Source organism: Grampus griseus (genome assembly GCF_964374135.1).
Source record: "Grampus griseus genome assembly, chromosome: 5".
NCBI classification, from domain to species: Eukaryota; Metazoa; Chordata; class Mammalia; order Artiodactyla; family Delphinidae; genus Grampus; species Grampus griseus.
The window spans coordinates 18,467,195-18,488,314 of NC_138998.1; the positions used below are offsets into that span (position 1 = coordinate 18,467,195).

At 40.4% G+C, this 21,120-nt stretch overlaps 1 protein-coding gene across 1 annotated transcript in view; it reads left to right on the forward strand.

The window, feature by feature from the left end:
- Positions 1–19,494, forward strand: part of WWTR1 (WW domain containing transcription regulator 1) — a 132,133-nt gene extending 112,639 nt beyond the window's left edge. Inside the window, exons 5-7 of the mRNA XM_082654954.1 lie at positions 9,675–9,808; positions 11,230–11,342; positions 16,038–19,494. Coding sequence (XP_082511080.1) covers positions 9,675–9,808; positions 11,230–11,342; positions 16,038–16,222 — 432 coding nt within the window. The 3' untranslated portion in view covers positions 16,223–19,494. The remainder of the gene's footprint in view (positions 1–9,674; positions 9,809–11,229; positions 11,343–16,037) is intronic.
- The last annotated feature ends 1,626 nt before the right edge of the window (positions 19,495–21,120 follow it).

Genomic DNA, 21,120 nt, shown 5'->3' on the forward strand with positions numbered 1-21,120 from the left:
CGTTGTTGGGAAATGGTTATTATTCCCAGGCAGACTCAGCACTGCTTTTACCCCCATCCTTCCCTTAATTGAGGCTCAGTGGACAGGGGAAAGCAGCTTGTCAAACAAAAATGCTGACTAAGCCCGGCCTCTGGTTGCCAGGGCAACAGGGACAAGGGGAGAGGGCTTGGGCAGGAGGCCTCAGAATTCTTTTGGCAGGTCTCACAGATTTTTGTTGGGCTTGACAACCACTACCGGGTCTGGCCGGCCAGCTGGCCGGCCTCTGGCAGCCATTCCTGACCGAGGGCCCGGGGGAGGGACACACCCGGCTGTGAGCAGCGCTGGTCCAGGGAAGGTTCTGAGGTCTGTTTTTTGTCATGTGAAGAATAGCTATTTAGAGACGTTAAAAAGTGTCATATCATAGCCTAAGTAGTGGCTGCTTCATAGAGTCTTGCCTTCAGCACCTGGGGCTATAATTTCCTTTTAGAAAAGCATTTCAGAGAATTAGGTTTCAGGATTGACTGCAACATCAGAGGTCATGTTGTCCACCCAGGGTGTGGATCCCTGTAGAGTAACCTGGCTGTCTACGTTCATTCATTCATTTGTTCAGCATGCTCTAGGCACTAAACGCACAGCAGTGAACGAATAGGCTTGGTCCCTACCCTCAAAGGGCTTCCATTGTAACTGCTGTCAGTGTTCTATTTGCCTACAAGTCCCAGAAATAATCCATTTTCTGATAAATACCAATTCTTTTAAAAGGGACCCAGGGCTTCCCTGGTGGCGCAGTGGTTGAGAGTCCGCCTGCCGATGCAGGGGACACGGGTTCGTGCCCCGGTCCGGGAAGATCCCACGTGCCGCGGAGCGGCTGGGCCCGTGAGCCGTGGCTGCTGAGCCTGCGCGTCCGGAGCCTGTGCTCCGCAGTGGGAGAGGCCACGACAGTGAGAGGCCCGTGTACCGCAAAAATAAATAAATAAATAAAAGGGACCCTTTTGAAAGATATTATAAATCAAACACATTTAAATATTTTATTTATTTATTTATTTTTAAATATTTTTTATACAGTTTAAAAAAAATTTGTATTGAAATACAGTTGATTTACAATGTTGTGTTAGTTTCAGGTATACAGCAAAGTGTTCAGTTATACATGTATATTCTTTTTTAGATTCTTTTCTATTATAGGTTATTACAATTTTTAAATTCATTTTTAAAGGTTTTTTCATTTACAGTTATTACAGAACATTGGCTATATTCCCCATGTTGTACGATCCATCCTTGAGCCTGTCTTATTCCCAATAGTTTGTACCTCCCACCCCTCATCTGTGTATTACCCCCAACCTCTGTACTGGTAACCATTACCTTGCTCTCTATACCTGTGAGTCTGCCTCTCTTTTGCTATATTCACTATTTGTTGCATTTTTTTAGATTCCACATATAAGTGATATGGTACATTATTTGTCTTTCTCTGTCTTATTTCACTTAGCATAACACCCTCCAAGTCCATCCATGCTGCTGCAGATGGCAACATTTTGTTCTTTTTTATGGCTGAGTAGTACAAACACATTTTTTTAAATGGAGGCTCACCAGGTTTGCACAAATGCAAAGCAGCTTCATATTTTGGATCTTGATAAGATCAGAGGTACGAAGAAATATTCCACCTCGAAATTCATTCAGCTATTTCTCTTAAGAGGAGACTATCTAAATTATATAATGTTTTCCTTAATTCGATTCTAAAGGATAACAGAGATTATGGAGCAACACAGGATTGCTATTTATATCCTGAATTAAAAGAGCATCAAAATGGATAATAATTATGGACTCAACAAATGTCTTCCCCGAAGTGTCAGTGTTTCGACAGTCTGAGCCTGGCAGCTGAGCTTGTGTGATGAGGTATTTCCAAAAGGGGGGCTCCAGGAAATGTGACAGTGAATTTCTAGAATCCCTTAGCACAGAGTTAAAAAGAAATTTACACTGGGCGTGTTTTTTTTTTTTTTTTTTTTTTTCCTTATAAAGAAGGTAAATAATTCAGTATTCTGCCTCTGAAGTCCGGGGAAGTTTCGGCAGAGAGAGCAACTTCTCTGCACCAGAATAACTGTTTTAATGTTAGGATTTCAAAATATTGTCTTTTTTTTTTTTTGTCTTTCATTTGTTTCTACTCACCCCACCCTTTCTAATTAAAACAGTACAATCTTCCATTTTTGTAGTATCCCTGGCCACACACACCTAAATCAAGCAGGCACCCTCAGAAGAGGTTATTGTCTTTCCTTTCAAGTACATTCCAGGGAGGGCCAGGGCTGGCTGGCGGGAGGCGCTCCCTTAGCCCGGGATGGACAGGGCTGCAGGATGCTTTCAACTGCTGTTGACTTTCTCACCTCCTCTCTTGATTTATTCCACAGGCAGGCTGCAGGCCAGTGGGGAGCTGGAAGGAAAGGAGGTTTGAAGTTTGCTTCCAGGAACACCTTCTTTTTACAGATGGGCCTTTGTCTTTCACACCCCTCCAGCTATTTGGCACACCACCCCCTCCCCCAGCCAGTAGGAGAGGGTGCTTGTAAACCCGCATGTAATTATTCATTTTAGGGAGCTAGATGGAAGACCACAAACTCTGAAAGACATTCTCAAGCCTTTATTTTGCAACAGTCTTTCCACCCCCAGCTTGGATGTAGAGAAAAAATAAAGTTGTGGTGGAGCAGGGTAGGGGTGAGGTTACCAGGGGCAGCTTTCCAGATCTTTCTGAAATTGGCCTTTAAAATCTGAACTTATAACTTTGCTGGATGTGCTTGTGAATTCCCAGGACACTAGCTCCACCCTTATACGTTGAAAAGGATCAGAGACTATGTCCAGTTCCATCTCTTTTCCAATTCAGAGAGGGAAACTGTGTTCAGGACAGTGAAACAGGCCACTTCATTAAATCCTCTAAACTGCCCGAAGGAGGGGGGTTGGTATTTCTGTTTTATAGCTGGGAAAACAAGCTCAGAGAAATGAAATAACATGCCCAAGTCCTATAGCCAGTAGGTGAAAGGGCTGAAAATTTGAGGTCTGCCGACCTCAATCTTTGGCTTTCCTCATAGTGTAGTGGCTATGACAACAGACTCTGGGGCCAGATCCTGGGAAAGTTGCTTAGTCTCTCTGTACCTCAGTGCCCTCATCCATAAAATGGAGACAGTTGGGTTGTCAGGAGGATGAAATGAGATATAGTATGTTAAAGCACTTAGGGCAGTGCTTCACAAGTAGTAAGTGATACGCAAGTATTAGCTAACATCTCCACCTCTTAAAACATTTAACACCATGAGTAAGTAGCTCATTCTAGTAACTGCCTCACTGTGCCAGGTTCTTGATAAATATGCTTTTTAATCTTTATAACAGCCCAGCAAGATAAATCTTTTGTCTTTTTTTTTTTTCTTTTTCTTCAGATGAACAAACTGAAAGGTTAAAAATGTACTCCAAAATGTTATAGCTAGGGAGTAGCTCAGCTGGGATTTGAGCTTTCATCATTCTGAATCCAAGGACACTTTTTCTCCTGTGCCAAGGCCTGGTCATATCCAGTAGCATTTAACCCTCAACAACTGCTTGAAAATTCCAGTGGCCAGTAGCCCAGAGAATTGAGAAGCAGCCAGTTCTATCACTGAACGAACTACTAACTACAAAGCCCTCCATCAGATCTGCCTCCAGTCTGGGGTAGAAGGAATCTTCCTTCTTCCACGTGGCAATCAATAATAGTTTGAGAGCCTTGGTGTGCCACAAGTCTCTCTTAAACAGTCCCCTTGCTTCTTCGTAGGACATGACACTCTGACCGCTCCCTATCCTGATTTTTCTCCTCTGGTCACCCTTTGTAAAGATCGTGACAAAGTGTAGAACAATCTCCCCCTGCACATGGAGACTGGTAGGTCTAGAGAAGGAGTGCAGACGACTTGAGTTGGAAAGAAGGTTTGGAGCATGTAGATATCGGGGAGATGGACCCCATAAGGCTTGGCCCTTCTGCATCATTTTCTGTTGGAGTCTGTCTCCCCCTCTAGAATCCTTGAAGAGGCAGGACACCGTCTGTATTTTTCATTGCTGTATCCCTGTTGCCGAGAACTGTACTGGGCACCTGGTAGTCTCCATAGTATTTTTTTTTAACATTTTAATTAAATTAATTAATTAATTTATTTATTTTTGGCTGTTTTGGGTCTTCGTTTCTGTGCGAGGGCTTCCTCTAGTTGTGGCAAGCGGGGGCCACTCTTCATCGCGGTGCGTGGGCCTCTCTCACTGTCGCGGCCTCTCTTGTTGCAGAGCACAGGCTCCAGACGCTCAGGCTCAGTAGTTGTGGCTCACGGGCCTAGCTGCTCCGTGGCATGTAGGATCTTCCCAGACCAGGGCTCGAACCCGTGTCCCCTGCATTAGCAGGCAGATTCTCAACAACTGCGCCACCAGGGAAGCCCTCTCCACAGTATTTTTAAAAAATAAATACAGGAGCAAATGAATGAATTGTTGTGGGGACTGAGGGAGACAGTTGACTGAGATTTGGAGCTGGGAGAAGGGGTGACGGCATTAAGAGAAAGCTTGACGTCAGCAGGAAGAGCTGCTTTGGGGCCGGGTGAGGAGTGTACTGTGAGACATGGAGTTTCAGACCCCAGCTGGATGCTTTATTTTGGACTTCAGGGGTGGGAAAGGGGCAGGTAGTGGTTTGCTGTGGTCATGGTTGTCAGGGAAGGCATCCTGGGAAAGGTGATGTAACAGAACCCCTAAGGGTGGGGGGATATGTCTTGATGAAGAGGGACCCAAAGTACCGAGGACTTCAGGAAACTGAAGACTTGTTTGGGAGGATAGGGTGGGTGGGAGTGGAAGGGACACTGGGAAAGGATCTTGCTGAACTGGAGTGGAGGTGGGAGATGAGACAGACCAAGGGGCTCAGGTGTGTCTCCAGCTTAGCATGTGTTATCCTGCCTGCACTGGCGGGAGCTGGGGAGGGAGCACAGGGTTAGGGCAGCTGCACTGCCAGCTCTGAGTTGGAGACCTGAGTCTTGTCCTAGACCAGCCTTGTTCAACTGTCCCCCTGTTTCCACATCAGTTCACTTAGCCCAGTGCCCCATCTGCAGCCTTTGCTTCCGCTTCTCCTTCAGTCTTGACTCCCCCATCTTGGTCAGACTAAAGTCAGGTGTTTGCCTTTCATTTCTGCCCGGGCAAGGGCAGCGGAGGTCACGTGGCAGCCAAAATCATACTGCGTCTGGGGTTTAATTTTATACTTAAATTTAGTTTCTTTTTTTTTTTCTTTTTTAAATAAAAATCCTCCTTTCTTTGGACGGGGACGTGTTAGTGAGGTTAGTTCTTTTATTTCCAAACCTTAGATTTTGTATTGCTGTTTCAATTTATGAACAGAAATAGGAAACTGTTTTCATTCAAAAAAGGCTAGACCTTTAAAAATTCTAAATTTGGGGATTTCTCTGGTAGTCCAGTGGTTAAGACTCCAAACTTCCACTGCAGGGGGTGCAGGGTCCATCCCTGGTTGGGGAAGTTGCACATGCCATGCAGTGTGGCAAAAAAAAAAAAAAAAAATCTAAATATGGAGCTATTATAAAACATAATTGAGTGAAATGAAACTTCTCACCATTCTCCACTTATATTAAAAATCAATTTTATGTTATACAAAAAGGTTTACAAACCGCTCCTTGGTAAAATTTTTAAAAAGTTATATTCTTAGCCTTGCTGACTCGTGATGAACGTCACATTTGGTGTAATCCTTCCAAGGTGAAAGTTGGCCAGGAAAAGTTGTCAGACCACTCAAAGTGGGTCAGTTCCATGTGGTAGTGTGACTTTTAAGATTGTTTATTTGTGTTTTTGCTTTTGTTTTCTGGGATTGGAATACAGAGCATAAGACGATAATAATACTTAGTTAACATTTATTAAGTGATCTCGTGCGCCAGCACTGCTCTAAGTACCCTATATGTGTTACCTCATTTTATCACCACAGCTGCCCTATTGGGTGGATGCTGTTATTATCCTCACTTTACCAATGGGGAACAAAGAAATTAGGTAACTGGCTGGGAGATGGCATGGCCAGGGTTCAAATCCAAGCATTTGGCCCTGGAATTCCTGCCCATGACCACTCTGCCCTCCTGCCCATCTCCTGTGTTGGGAGCAGGAGAAACACCATGAGATCATTTCATTAGGATGGAGTTTGAGCCTGGCTAGCTGGGATCTATATAGTAGACTGTTGTTTGACTCATACTTGTGGTTGAAGATGAGAATTGAATGATCTTAGTTAAGTTTTCCTTTTATTGTTAATTATAATTTAAAATATTTCCATTTGAATTCCAGCAATATTTTTCATTTCTTCGTTGAGTGAATATTTTATCAAGTGCCCACTATATGCCTGGGTTGTTATACACAGTGGGGATACAGAAGTGAACATGACAAATAAGGTCCCTTTCCTCTCTTTACATTCTAAAGAGAAAGACAGACGGTAAATATATAAGTTTTCATCAAGAACACTGAATGTAATCTCTGACGAGATGGCATCTGTTGAGACAGACATCAATGAGGGAGTGAACTTCAGGACGATCTGAGGAGAGCGTTCCAAGCAGAACGAACAGTTGGAGCAGATGCCGGAAGTGGGAGGGGCAGTGGGGAGGGAGTGAAGGAGTGAGGGGGTCCCGTCCGAGACAAAGGAGGAGACGTGGACAGGGCTGTCAGGCAGGCTTTGTGGGCCACCGTCCAGGTGGGATAGGGAGCAGGTGGGTTTGGAGCCAGGGGCCAACATAACCTTCACAGTGGCTGCTGTGACTTAAGAATAACCTTAGAGTAATCGAAGAAAGTGTTGCCCCCTCGGAAAAGTTTCTAACTCAGACTGGCCTAATTTATATTGCAAAGTTAGTTTTCAGGTATATTCAACACCTTTTCTGTATTCTCTCTCCCAAGTTAGTCATTCGGAGGCGAAAATGATAGTGCGAGCCCCCTACAGGCAGAACAGAGCATTGCCTCTTATGATGCCGAGGGGGTCAAGTCCTCAAAGTAGTTAGGGAAACATCGATGCTGAGGAATGGAACTTCAGTTATCTCTCATTTTAAATAGAGGGGACAGACGTGAAATGGCACCATGAAACATTTTCCCTGATATATAATAGTATAGGTTCTTCCAGCTTTGGTTATTATAAATAGTTCTTTTGAATTTCATTTATATATTTAGCCACACACAAGCATTCTTTTAAAATGCATATTGTATCTATTTGACCTATTCCCAGAGTAATTTAAATGAAGAGGAAAGCTTAAAATATCAGAAACTAGATATTTTTCTTATAATTTAAACGTTTTATTTTCATATGATATATCATTAGAGATGACAAATAATTCATATATACATTGTATCTATATTTTTTTCCCCAGTGAAGTTCCAGAAATGATTCTTATTATATTGAAATGCAGACCACCTGGAAACTGCAAATTCAACTAGTGTTCTTAAGATATATGGTGATAAAATTGTGTCACATGTAAAGAAATGCAGCAGTCTCTTCAAGCTGTATGTTTAAATGGGTATCCGTTTAGGGGTACACTCCACATTTATTCAGAAAGTTTGGAGAATTGGAATATTCTAGTTACAGTTGATTTTTTTGGTTAATGAAGGTTATTGCCCAAAGGATCTTTGCATTTACAGTTTATAAAGGACTAGAAATTATATCATTGACTAGCTGTCTTCAGACTGTGTGTATGAGTCTGTTTGAGAGGTTGGTGGCCTCTGTGCTCTTCACACCAGGTCCAATCCCTGTTATTCTTGTGTGTGAGGCCTCTGAGTAAGCTTTGGTTGGAAGATAAGATTTCTAATGCACACTGCCTACCACATAAAAACAACTATAGGAAATAATTCAGTTTTTCTAGATTTAGTCAGACGGTACTTCCAAGATTGAGATTAAAATCCCCCTTAAAAAAAAAAAACTCCATTTTTTGGTTTGCTTTTTACAGATTACTGAATAAAATTTGTTAGTTAAGTATTTGATTATTTGCAATCGAAATGAACAGAGGTGAACCAAGAGCCCTGTCTAGACAGGGTATTTATTTCAGTATAAGTTGACAATGCAGTTTCTTATCAATCAGGTCTTCATGGTTTATAAGAGTTATGCTACCATAACTCCTCAGAACAGTATAATGAACTCTAATAACCGAAAGTTTTTATGGCCGATGATTTCACTAGACTTGTCTAGACAGGAGTTACTCTCTAAAATCATTGTGTGTCAGGGCTGGAAGGGATCTAACACAGACACTGTAGCTTAGATGGTCTAAATATTCTGTTTGCCATTTTAGCCATGGTTTTGGGGTTTTGAGGGATGATGAGACCAGTGATTCAGCCTGCGTGGTGGGAAACCGATAGGCATAAATATGCCGAGGGCCTAACTTTGGTTTTGGATGCATGTATAAATATATAAAAGTATTATTCTCTGGAAACAGCAGCAACTTTGAAAGGAATTTGATGTCTGGTCATGTTTGCAAAATGGGAGAGACTCCCTAGAGGTTATATCTAGAGAAAGTAATTGCAGTCAGATTTGTAACCTTTTGGATTGACTCTCCTTGGCAAAGTAGTGCTAGCTTAAAAAAATGCTAGTGTTTTAATTTTTGCTAATGAAATCCACGTGCTATCGAATAGTTAATCGTCAGTGGGATTTGGATTGCATGTGCATGGTGCCCCAAACTTCAGCCATTTTAGTCAACAAAATAATTAGTAACATAGAAAAACTTATTGACTAACAAGCTTTTAAACTGGTTGTTCTGCTCTCCTGGTTATTATTATTATTATTATTATTTATTATTATTATTTTTTTTTGGTATGCGGGCCTCTCACTGTAGTGGCCTCTCCCGTTGCGGAGCACAGGCTCTGGACACACAGGCTCAGTGGCCATGGCTCACGGGCCCAGCCGCTCCGCGGCACATGGGATCCTCCCGGACCGGGGCACGAACCCGCGTCCCCTGCATCGGCAGGCGGACTCTCAACCGCTGCGCCACCAGGGAAGCCCTCCTGGTTGTTATTGATATCAAACTGCCAGACGTGACAATGCAGAGCCAGAACTCTGTAATCCCACTGCTTTACTGGCCTATAAGCGGCAAAGACCAGAATGTACCTGCTAGTCCAGAGGAGTCCAACTGCTTTGATTGACTTAGATTTGGTCTGAGCACCTGGGGTAAAAATAGTCTTGTCTCTGAGAAAGTGTCTTGAGAGGCCCTTATATGATTTGGGTTTGGGGGTGGGTGGGTACAGGCCTCTCACTGTTGTGGCCTCTCCCGTTGCGGAGCATAGGCTGCGGACGCGCAGGCTCTGCAGCCATGGCTCACGGGCCCAGACGCTCCGCGGCATGTGGGATCTTCCCGGACCGGGGCACGAACCCGCGTCCCCTGCATCAGCAGGCAGACTCTCAACCACTGCGCCACCAGGGAAGCCCTGATTTGGGTATTTTAAGCAATTGGATGGGTTAGATAGTTGCTATGTAAGTGCCTTGAGGGAAAATATTGCATGAGCTTCTCATTAACTTTGTGAATGTGAGAAAGTGACTTATATCTATAAGATTTCTTCAGAGAAAGAACACTAATGATTTCCTGATGATTTTGATGTATGAGGAATAAACATAAAGCGCTTTTGTGTTTGGTGAAAAGTTTTTATGCGAAGCATCCTTTGCTCCGATCCTTATGACAATGAAAGAATCACTGTTGCCTCTCCCTCGGACTGTCACCTCTCTGTAGGAAGCCGCCCTCTGTAGACAGCTCCCCATGGAAGCCGAGACTCTAGCCACGGTTCAGGCTGCTGTCAACCCACCCGCCATGACTCCAGACATGAGATCCATCACTAATAATAGCTCGGATCCTTTCCTCAATGGGTAAGTCAACATTTTAGGGCCACTTATTTTTGCTTTCTTTATTATGTGGTTTACAGTATAACAGATCTTTGTTTATGTTGGGAAAAGCTGGGGAGCTTGGAGGATGGGGTTAAGATAGAGGGAGGATGTGGAGGTTTAAAACATCTCAAATTCAAAAATTGTTGCTATGGCATGGAGTAAACCCCTAGTCAATAATTTGAAAATGGGGATGAACTTAACGATTTCAATGGGATGGTGTTGTATAGTAATTATTTAGAAGAATCTTGCGGTTTTATGTAGCCAACAGGGGATAAAAAGCATGTCATATGGCAAATAAGGGAGCAACACAATTAAGAGGTGATGTTTGTGGCGAAATGTGAATAAGGTCTATAGTTTAGTTAATAGTATTATACATTGTCAGTTCCTGGTGTTGATCACTGTACTATGGTTGTGTACCATGTCCTTGGGGAAGTTGGGAACAGGATGCACAGGAACTCTGTACTCTTTTTACATCTTCTGTGTGATTCTAAAATTATTTCACAATTTAAAATTTTCATTAAAACAAAAAGGCGTTGTTTTAAAATATGAAATATATGAGCAGAAGGAAAAGGTGATTGAACCAGAAATATCTTCATGAGTAGAAGTAGTCAACCTTAATTGTAGCCTTTTAAACCCAAATAAAAGGCAGTATTCTATTTCCTGTGTCTTTTCTGCCCTTGCAGAGTCTTCTGGCAAACAAGCAAATACAGTTATGAAAGTTATTAAAAATAGAGAGATGAAAACAAACAGTAAGGGAAATAATGAAAGAAAGGCGTTTTTAAATGATTGATTTAAAACTACTTCAAACGTAGAGAAGAGTATAAAGAATAACTTAAGATTTACCCGCGTACCCAACTCCCATATTTTGCATATTTCCATAGATCTTATTTTTTTTTGAATAAGTATTACAATTAATACTTAAACCCTTCCCCACCACCACTGAAATCCATTTCTTTCCCGTCTTCCCTCCCTAGTGGTAGCCACTATTTGGAAATTGTTGTGTATCCATCACACCCATTTTTTGTTCTTTTTTCATCACACATATTTTTATATTTCTTATTGCCTGTTAATGTCTGTATCCAGAAACAATATTCAACTTCGTTTTCGGTTTTGAAAAAGTGTACATAAATGGTATCATTCTCTGTATGTAGAATGGTGTTCAAATTGTTATTTTGAGATGAAAAGGGAATCAGTGTCAATTTAGTATGAATGGCCAGGTTTTTTTTGCTTACAATTTATCAATTTCACTGACACAGGGATATATGTTTCAAAATTAAAAGGAAGTGCAAAGTCCACCTCCCTTTGTTATCTGAAGATCGGGCAGGTTGACAGAACTACACTAGTTGAGGGTCTTCATGACTGTATTTTAATTTTGAAATTTCTTTCCGTCTTTTGCTCTGCAGGGGGCCATATCATTCGAGGGAGCAGAGCACCGACAGCGGCCTGGGGCTAGGGTGCTACAGCGTCCCGACCACTCCGGAGGACTTCCTCAGCAACGTGGATGAGATGGACACAGGTAGGAGCCAAGCCTGCGAGGCCTTGCAGTAGGTTTGCACTTTTAAATTGTCTCTTTAGTCATCTCGATTCGTTTTTTTTTTTTTTTTGGCTACACCGCTCAGCATGCGGGATCTTAGTTCCCTGACCAGGGATGCAGCCTGTGCCCCCTGCATTGGAAGAGCGGAGTCTTAACCACTGGACCAACAAGGAAGTTCCCTAGTCCTCTCAATTCTAAAATCCAACGAGAGACACTTAACCTCAGCAACAACATAAACTAACAGCTGAAAAGCCACTGGAACCCAGGCACTATTAATAAACTCTAGCCCCTTCCCCATAGTTTATACAAATATAGTTTTTTTTTTTAATTCCAGGAGTAGCCTTTTATTTTATTTTTTTTAACATCTTTATTGGAGCAAATATAGTTTTATATATGGGCACAGGATTTTAGTTTCTGCTTTTTTCTTCTCTCTCCCTCCCTCCCTCCCTTCCTTCCTTTTGTTTGTCCTTGCTTCATATAGCCCTTTCCTCACAATTGCATTAACATACCACTGTCTGCTTTGCCATTCTTCCACAGTGGAATATTTATGCTTTTTTCTAGCTTTTGGTTGTAATGTACAGGTCACCAGTATGCAAATTTTTTCATGTCATTAACTGCATTTGGGAAGTAATTGGCAGTGGTCATTTGGAAAGTTAAGCAACTCAGAGGATTCTAAAATGTCAGCTCCAAATCCTAACATGGTAACAGTGTCCTCCCCCGGCAGTTAAATTTAACATAGTTCCTGGCCTGCCCTGCTTTCAGGCTAGGCCTCAGCTGGCTTCCCGGTTACCTCCTTTTCACCATTTCTCTAGGAGCGATGCCTCCAAATTTGGTCAAGGCTTAATTATCAAAGTCCTAAACTCCCAGAAGATATTCTGAAACCAAAATTAAATGACAGCTAACAACAAGGACCTACTGTATAGCAGAGGGAACTATATTCAATATCTTGAAATAACCTATAATAGAAAAAAAATCTGAAAAAGAATATCTATATAAATATCTATATCTATATAAATATCTGTATCTGTATCTATATCTATATCTACATCTATAGATATACAACTGAATCACTTTGCTGCACACCTGAAACCAACTCAACATTGTAAATCAACTATACTTCAATTAAAAAAAAACACCCTGAAAATGGACTTAAAAAATTAAATAATAACCTCTTTGGAGCTGTTCATGCAAGTTTCTCCTCCATCCTCACTGTTGAAAGAAAATCATTCTGTGATGAAATGATTGCTTTCCCCAGTGCCCTTGTCCAGAGCGCCCGTGTTTGTTACCCTCTGCTCCTCGATGACTGCACTTTGTGCTCTAAAACTAAACGACTGGTCAGACAAAAGTCATACTCGGCCAGAAGGTTGGAGCAGCTGTTCCGGGCTCTCCGTGCAGCCCATCATCTACTTGTTGAGAGAATTGCACAGACTGTCTTGTGAGGAGTCACACAGGAATAGTTTGAACTGTTTGTTTTGTTATTCTTCAATTTATTACTTCAGCCTTCTCCCTCCCTTCCTGCTTCCCTCCCTCCCTCTCTTCATCCCTGTCTTTATTTTTCGGTGTGAGATTTATCTTGCCCTCTTCAGACCTGCCTGATGAAGTGGCTCCTTCCTGTGTTTAATAATTGTTTGCTTTCATCTTTTAAACACTGGGAAGCCAGTAAAGATAAAAAGCAAAGTTAAATAAGAAATGACTCAGGAGATCTAAATCCAAGCTTGACATTTAAAAATAAAAGAAGATGGATTCTATTCTATGGCTTTTTAAAATGACATTGAGTGGAGAAGTAGGGAATGTTTTTGAAGCCAAAATGTAGAATTAAGTGGTGTCCTGAAAAGAGCATAGTCATTGCAGTCAGGCAACCTGAGCTGGATCTTTGCTTCTCTACTTCTTAGTAATGACTTTGGGTAAGTGACATAACCTCCCAGGGGCCTCAGATTTCTCACCTATAAAGTAGGAGTAATGTGCTCATCTTGTAGAGTTGTGAGGGCTCATGAGGTCACAGAGCTTGGCACAAAGTTGTCTTCTCCTCTTCTCCTCCTTCTAAGAAGGATGAAGTAATGTACAAGTTGGTCTTGTTAAATGTTAGGGTTCCAGGTTAACCTGGTGTAGTGAGTGTCAGCCTGTTGGGTTTAGGGTCACATCTGTGAAGCCTTTATAGGGAGTGGGCATAAACCCCCTCAAGGGGAGAAGTATAATTACTTTTTCAGGAACAAGATGAGGAAAAGCTGAGCTCAAGTGTGGCTGGCAAAGATCTAGTAGATGCACTGATCACATGCTGACCACATGCTGAATGGGAACAAGCCAGCTGAACACTCCCTTTGCAAAATACACATGGAAACAACAGCTGGACATGGTGTGAGGATAGAGTAGAGGGAATAACAGGAGCAAAGGCTGGAAGTCATCCACCTTCCAGAATATTCTGCAATAATCACACCCTTTTAAGAATTGCTTGTTTTTTTTTGGTCTGTCCCACTTTTCACTCATTCATTCATTCATTTTTATTATCTATGCAGATATGCATCCTTTATATTTTAATTGAGGTATAGTTTCCGTATAATATTATATAAGTTACAGGTGTACCGTACAGTGATTCACAATTTTTAAAGGTTATACTCCATTTATAGTTATTGTAAAATATTGGCTATATTCCCCATGTTGTACACTATGCCCCACTTTTTAAATGGATAAAACTGCAAAGACCCAAAATATTACTACGAGGTTGCAGAGTTGCTCCAAAGAGAGAGATTTTAAGATTGTTAACCTTATTGAAGAACCTTAACTAGTCTCCTCATGCTTTCCATGCCCAAGGAGAAAGGATAAGAGGAATTCTTTTAAACAGAGAGATTTTATTTGGTTAAAAAATGAATTCTTAAAAAAAAAAATGAATTCTTGACTTATTAAAAAGTTAAAATGGGAAATCAGTAGAGATGAATAATTCTAACTGGAGATGAAGAAAAAAAGACATCCAGCACTTTAGATCGGCTGATTTTTCAGGGCAGATAGTTTTTTTAAGCCTCATTTCCATTTGTTACCCTCTAGTGGGTAGAAAAAAGTTATTTTGGATTTTCTTTTCTAAACTAATGTTTTTCAAGTCAGTAACACAACAGCATTGAGGTCATGTTGAACTCGATTTAACTTTTAAAATACTGCCTTTTGCAATGAAAATCCTATAAAATAGTCCTAAGAGTCATTGATATTTTATGAGTTATAGAAAAGCCATCAAGTTTTACTATCACCAAAATGCAAGTTTGAGTATTTTCCCCTCATCACTCAGAAAAATGTACTCTTTCTCCTTGGAAAATGCATATGGTTAAAATGAGTTTTCTCCTGTTTTGCTCAGAATAGTGAAATTCCTAAGCAGGCTTTTCAGGAAGGCTACCGTACTTGTAGGGCACAAAAGCTAATTTAATACGTTTCTTAAAAGTGATTCCATGGTGAAAGCTGGCCATAGTTTTTAATGCACTGTGAGGTGTGACTGTGACGTGTATTTTATCCCTTCAGGAAATTGGTTGGGGTTCTTGGAATAAGCCAGTTGCTCTGATATTATGTCATTAACTGTGATTGAGTTCCCAGGTTTTTCTTCCTCTCAGCACAATCAACAAGCAATGCGTTTTTGTATTCTCCTAAGTGTGTATGTATGAAAGAAGCCCAGAGCCATGGATGTGTGGCAGATATTACATGGCACCTAACTCCCATTTGTGAAGGTGCTATAATCCCAATTTCAGACAGGTGAAGTGTGTCTAAATAAGGTTACACAGCTAAAAAGCTCATTTCCTCCATTGTCCGTACGTCTTCTCCTATACTATCATTCATGAAGAGCATGTATTCCACATGTTATATCCCAGACACTTAACTTTCCTCTGGAACAGCATTCTCTCAACTAGGTTCTATAGACTCTAGTTCTATTAGGATATAAATTCGGCCAAAATTGCATTCGATGATAAAATGGCTTTAGGTCATAGTGGCTTAAGCAAAATATATCAGACTTCCTTATTACAAGACTTCTCAGAACCTTAGTCAGCTCCCATGCATTGTGACTCACATGCATTGGGAGAAGCGTAGATACTTGCGGGCTGTATGTGTGTGTGGAGTGAGGGGGGTGAACTGCAACACCCCCTCTCTAAAATACTTTGAAAATGACCCCTAGAGTCATCAATGAAGATAGCTTTTTAACAACGTGGTTAAAAGAAACTCCTCACTACTCTCTTTGAACATAAAGAGGGATGATACGGGCAAATTTGAGCTTACAGTTAAATCATTGGATTATAGCTCTGTGATAAGGTTTTTATGACAGGCAGGGCCTCTCTACTCAAACCAGCTCTTCACGCCGTTGTCATGGGAAGTCATTGATTGTAGGTCAGGTCCACAGCACCCTCATTTGCTCCTTTCCTGTTTCCCTGGATTTACCCATTCTGGACAGTGTCTACCCAGAGCAATGAAAGGTTCACCTGGCATCTCTGCATCTCTTAGGAGTGAGCATCTCCAATTCAGTTTCAGTAATGTGGAAGCTGAACTTTTGCACAGAGATGAAATATTTTAGACCTGCAGCAATAAAATCTTCTGGTGGAATGTAGACACAGTGGAAATGAAGATGAGAGTTATGTTGACACTTGAATCTGTCCCTCTTTCAAGAGCTCTAAAAAAGAATTAAAATGGTTTCATTTCATTCTGTTATAGGAGAAAATGCAGGCCAGGCACCCATGAACATCAACCCTCAGCAGACCCGGTTCCCTGATTTTCTTGACTGTCTTCCGGGAACAAATGTTGATCTAGGAACTTTGGAATCTGAAGATCTGATCCCCCTCTTCAATGATGTAGAATCTGCTCTGAACAAAAGCGAGCCTTTTCTAACCTGGCTGTAAGCAGTACCACTGTAGCTTGGATGCAGCCGTGACCTGACATTTCCTGGGCCTCTTGGAAAAAGCGATGGAGCAGAGCAAGTCTGCAGGTGTGCCGCTTACTGCCTCCGTGACGCATGCTCCCTCCTTTCCTTGTGGCCAGTTTAATCATTGCCTGGAGTTGATTGATAGTAACGTAAGTTAAACATAAATAAACATTCTATTTTCATTTTCTGCAAGCCTGCCTTCCTGTGATGGGTTATGCAGAATTGTTTCAGCAGAATTGATTATGCAGAATTGCTTCTCTGCTTTCCTTTCTGCTGCCCCATGACTAAGCTTTATGGGTGTTAGCTGAAATTTATACGTCAATTGATTATAAACCATAAAAAGCTGACCACAGGCAGTGACTTCTGACAGGCGGCTCGGTCCAGGAAATGTACACAAAATTCAACCTGATTTACAGTTTCAAAAACTGTATTGATGACATTAGTACCAAATGCTTTAAAAAATATTTAACTTGAGCTTTAAAAATCATTGTACAGATAGTAAAATTCTGCTGTTTGGAATACAATGTAGTCTGGGATCCATGCTGGTTCTGTTGGTTCTTATTACCCTGTATTCACAAAGGCACACACAGTCCTATTGTAGTTTATCCTTTAGGATTTTACTGCACAGCATCTAGCCAGCTAGTCCTTCCAGCAGGAGAGTAACAGCAGCGTTAGTCACAGCTCCTACACTAAGATCTTATGAAAGAGACCAGTTTGGTACTAATTATGAACATCTATTAAACAAAGGTTTTTAAAATTACAAGTTGGATTTTTTTGTTTTTAAACTGCAGCTTAGAACTCAAATGTTTATTTTATGAAGCACTATCATTTTGTAGCTGATGACAAAGGGCAGTCAAATGTTTTTGATAAATCAGTGACAACTGTATCTCTGTCTTTTGAAACCGTTCTGAAAACATCAGGACCACGTAGCTTTCAACCTGATGGCACACGCAGTAAGCTGTTGCTTTTAAACTTCCAAAGCCTTGTCGGTTTCGCTTCTTTCAAGATTTCAAGGGTTTAAAGTAATCTTATCTATGAAACTGTTTGAAGGATGAAGCAGATCTCTGACTGACATGTAAAAAAATGCCCCCTGAGGGTGTATGGTGGAGACATGTTTCTGAAGTCACTAATGTTGATTCCTAAGTATATTATCCTAACCTTGTTTGCTACAGTTGGTATAAAAAGGCATGAAATATGTACTCAATACCTCTTATGTAACCAAAACCGTTTTTTATTAGCTTTTAAGGACTGAGAGAGAGCATTGGGTTTGCCTGGCATGCACCCCGCCTGCATTGCCAATGAAGTCCTCAACTGTTTAATATTTTGAACGGACATTATTTATAATCTATGAATTTAATATCTTTTTTTGAGAGACATTAATAATGCAGGTCTCTGAGAGGAACCTTTCCATTCCCGAGGGGCTTATTTGCTGGGGATCTGAGATCCTTTTCGATCTACCAAAAGATAGATGGCAGAATACATCTTATCTTGTTGGAAAGAAAGCAAGTGTAAAGGTCAGAGATGAAGTAGTAAAGTTAGGGAATATAGTGGAAAGGCTGTTAGGTGTGAAATGGAAATAGACAAGCTATAGTACCCCAAAAGCAAGACGAGCAGGAGGTATGAGGTGCCCCCAAAGAGCAAAGCAACAATTTTCTCCTACAGTCTTTGTACCAAAAGACTGTTGTAGAAGGAAAGAAGGCTTCGGTGCACTTTATGTGGGAGAAGGAGGGGCAGGGCTAGTCTTGTCCTGTCTACGCTGATGTTAAGTGTGTAGGCGGACAAGACCATAAACCTACCATTGCTTCCAACACAATGAAGTGACTTTTTTCCCCTGAAGGACCCATGGTTTCTGTTCCTCTGATTCCTTCTCTCTCTCTCGAAGCGCTCTGAGAGAGATGGGGGTAGATGTTTCTTTAGCTACTAAATTGGAGGGAGCACTATTTCTTTTCCTCTTGTGTTAGCAATAATTGCAAAAAGCATTGTACATTCTTTCTAAGAAAAAGCAAAAAAAAAAAAAAAGACTCAGAAAAAAGGGACCTAGTAAAACTGAGCAGTGTTACTGTATTTTTAAAAAATATTTTTATAGACTCATTTTCAGGTTATTAAACATAAAAGAAACAGATACCCCTCTCTTTTTAAAGCAGTTAAAACATCGATGATTTGTATTATCAATTTTTAGACGTAATTTCCTAGTAAGCTTGTGGCATTAGAAAATACTAGAAGAATTTTTTTAGTGAAATTAGTTGGAACATTTATTAATGAACATAACAATTATTTTTCCAGAATTAAATATGGACCCTGACTATGTGTTTACTAATAAATGAAGCCAGATATAATTTTTGTTGTTATTTTTCAGGCCATAAAATATGGCCTTTGTTAAAGAACACTAAAGCTAGAAATCTAAAGTAAGAACAACTATTTAAAGGCTCTTTCCTATTATTGTAAGTGTTAAAACCCCTGCAGAATTCATGATAAGGTGCTATTTATACTATATTTCTTATTATAAAAGAACTGCCACAATATCTCATCTTTTTAGTCCTAAATCAGTCAATAAATTTCAACATTTCATCCAATAATTTTGCCAGAGAAAAGGCAGATTAAAAATTGAAACTGAAAAATAATTTCAGAGATCTTTCAAGGTTTTTATTCCCCCTGATAAAACACATTTTCTTGAAGTAACTACATTGTCAAAACCTATTTGCAATTCTATGAAATCTTAGTAATTGTTAGCGTTTCACCATAGAATTTAGGATGTGAAATGCCATTTCTTTTCACTGGTTATACAATATACATGAAAACAGAGTAAAACATTTAGCTTGCTGGGATGCTGCTGTCTCCAGCTTGGGAGAAAAGCTCTCTGTAGAAGAAGGTGATCTGGAGTGAGTTCTGTTAGCGACAAGTTGTGTTCTCATGACATAATTGGAAAGTAACTTCCGAAAGTGCCACTTTTATGAAAAATAAAAGCTGTTAAAAGGAAATTGTAGATTAATTTAATTGGGAAAATGGGTGATTGACAGAGACCGTTTCCCTAACACACTACATCATTTATGTGTTAGTATTGTAACTTTTAAAAAAATTATTTCTACATTTTGTAATACGACATATGTGTGTTTATTTTTAATTTAGATTGCTATACATACAGAAAGTATGCAGAAAAATCAGTCAGCTCAAACCATTTTAACTGGAGTTTGGTACTGGTTTTTACTTCTCTGATTCTGTATAAGAAAAATAAATACAGTTGAATTTCCACTTGGAGCCTTTATCTCGTCGTTATTTGTGTGTGTTCCTTTTACTGAGGGCTTTGGGTGGTACTGAAGAAAGGTTTATGTAACCCTCCTGGCAGACAATGAAAGAAATAAATTTTGTAGGCAAACATTTTTTTGGCTCAAATGCCTGGTCTTAAATATTCTAAATGTCCACAGAATTCTGGTTTCTACTTTATTTGAAGTAACTCATTGAGACTTTATTTGAAGTAACTCACTGAGACTTTAAAAACTATATATATATATGTATATATATATATTTTTTCTAAATCACACAGTCCTTCCAACACCCTCACAGATTTGACTGAGACATCAGAACTATAGGATTCTTAGGCGTTCCTCTGTTATTAACAACAAGCTGTGGCTTCTCGTCAAAACTAAAAAACAGCTCATCATTAATTCTGAGTGTAGGCTTGTGACAGTATATTTTCTCTGTCTGTTGAGTCCCCTGATTCTTGCCGTGGTGAGACCTTATGAGGTGAGGGCACTCTTAATAGCAGAGTGTTTTTAAGCAGAAGCATTCAGCTAAACAACAGAAAGAAGAGATCCTGGCGGACACAACTTAGCCACAGTCCAGAGTCTGAGTCTCAAGCATCGTTTTAAAAGCTGTATTTCATCATCATTTTCTAAAAATTTACTTTTGGCTGCATTGGGTCTTCGTTGCTGTGTGCGGGCTTTCTCAAGTTGCGGCCAGCGGGGGCTACCCTTTGTTGTGGTGTGCTGGCTTCTCATTGCAGTGGCTTCTCTTGTTGTGGAGCACGGGCTCTAGGCACGCAGGCTTCAGTAGTTGTGGCTCCTGGGTCTAGAGCACAGGCTTAGTAGTTGTTGCTCTGCGGCATGTGGGGTCTTCCTGGACCAGGGATCGAACCCGTGTCCCCTGCATTGGCAGGCAGATTCTTTTTTTTTTTTTTTGCTTTCAAAATATAATCTAATTAAATATTGAACAATACAATGTTAAAAAAGACAATGTATTATAGAAAGAGAATCACACAAAGCATTCATTTTGTATATGTCCTTAACACTGTTGATAGTATTTCTAGCCCAGAGTCACTGAGTTTCAAATATATGTCCTGCTTCCAATACATTTCAGTCAATTCTGAGTTTTCTTTTTTTTTTAACCTCTTTATTGGAGTATAATTGTTTTACAATGGTGTGTTAGTTTCTCCTTTATAGGCAGGCAGATTCTTAACCACTGCCCCACCAGGGAAGTCCCTCATCATCACTTTTAAGGTACCAGGGGCTCATACCCGGTACCAACAAGTATAAAGTAAAAAGTGAAAGTTCTCTATCTTTCAGATCTCACGGGAGATCGATGGATTTGTGTCGTGCACACAAAGACATGCTCTTTTCTTATAGCATTTTCGAGAGTTCAATACTTATAACAGACAGGAAGATGAGAAACTGATATTTTAATATGACTCTAATCCCCATACATAGCACCATTTCAACAAGCATGTTCGTTTCTGCTCAACCAGAGGGCCTGATATTTCCACTATTAAGATTACAGACTGTTTCCAGAAAAAGGGCCCCCTCAAATATCTTACCTGGGTGATGATGATGTGACTAGTTAGGCTATAAATGGAGAAAAGTATGGGATTAGCAGACATTAACA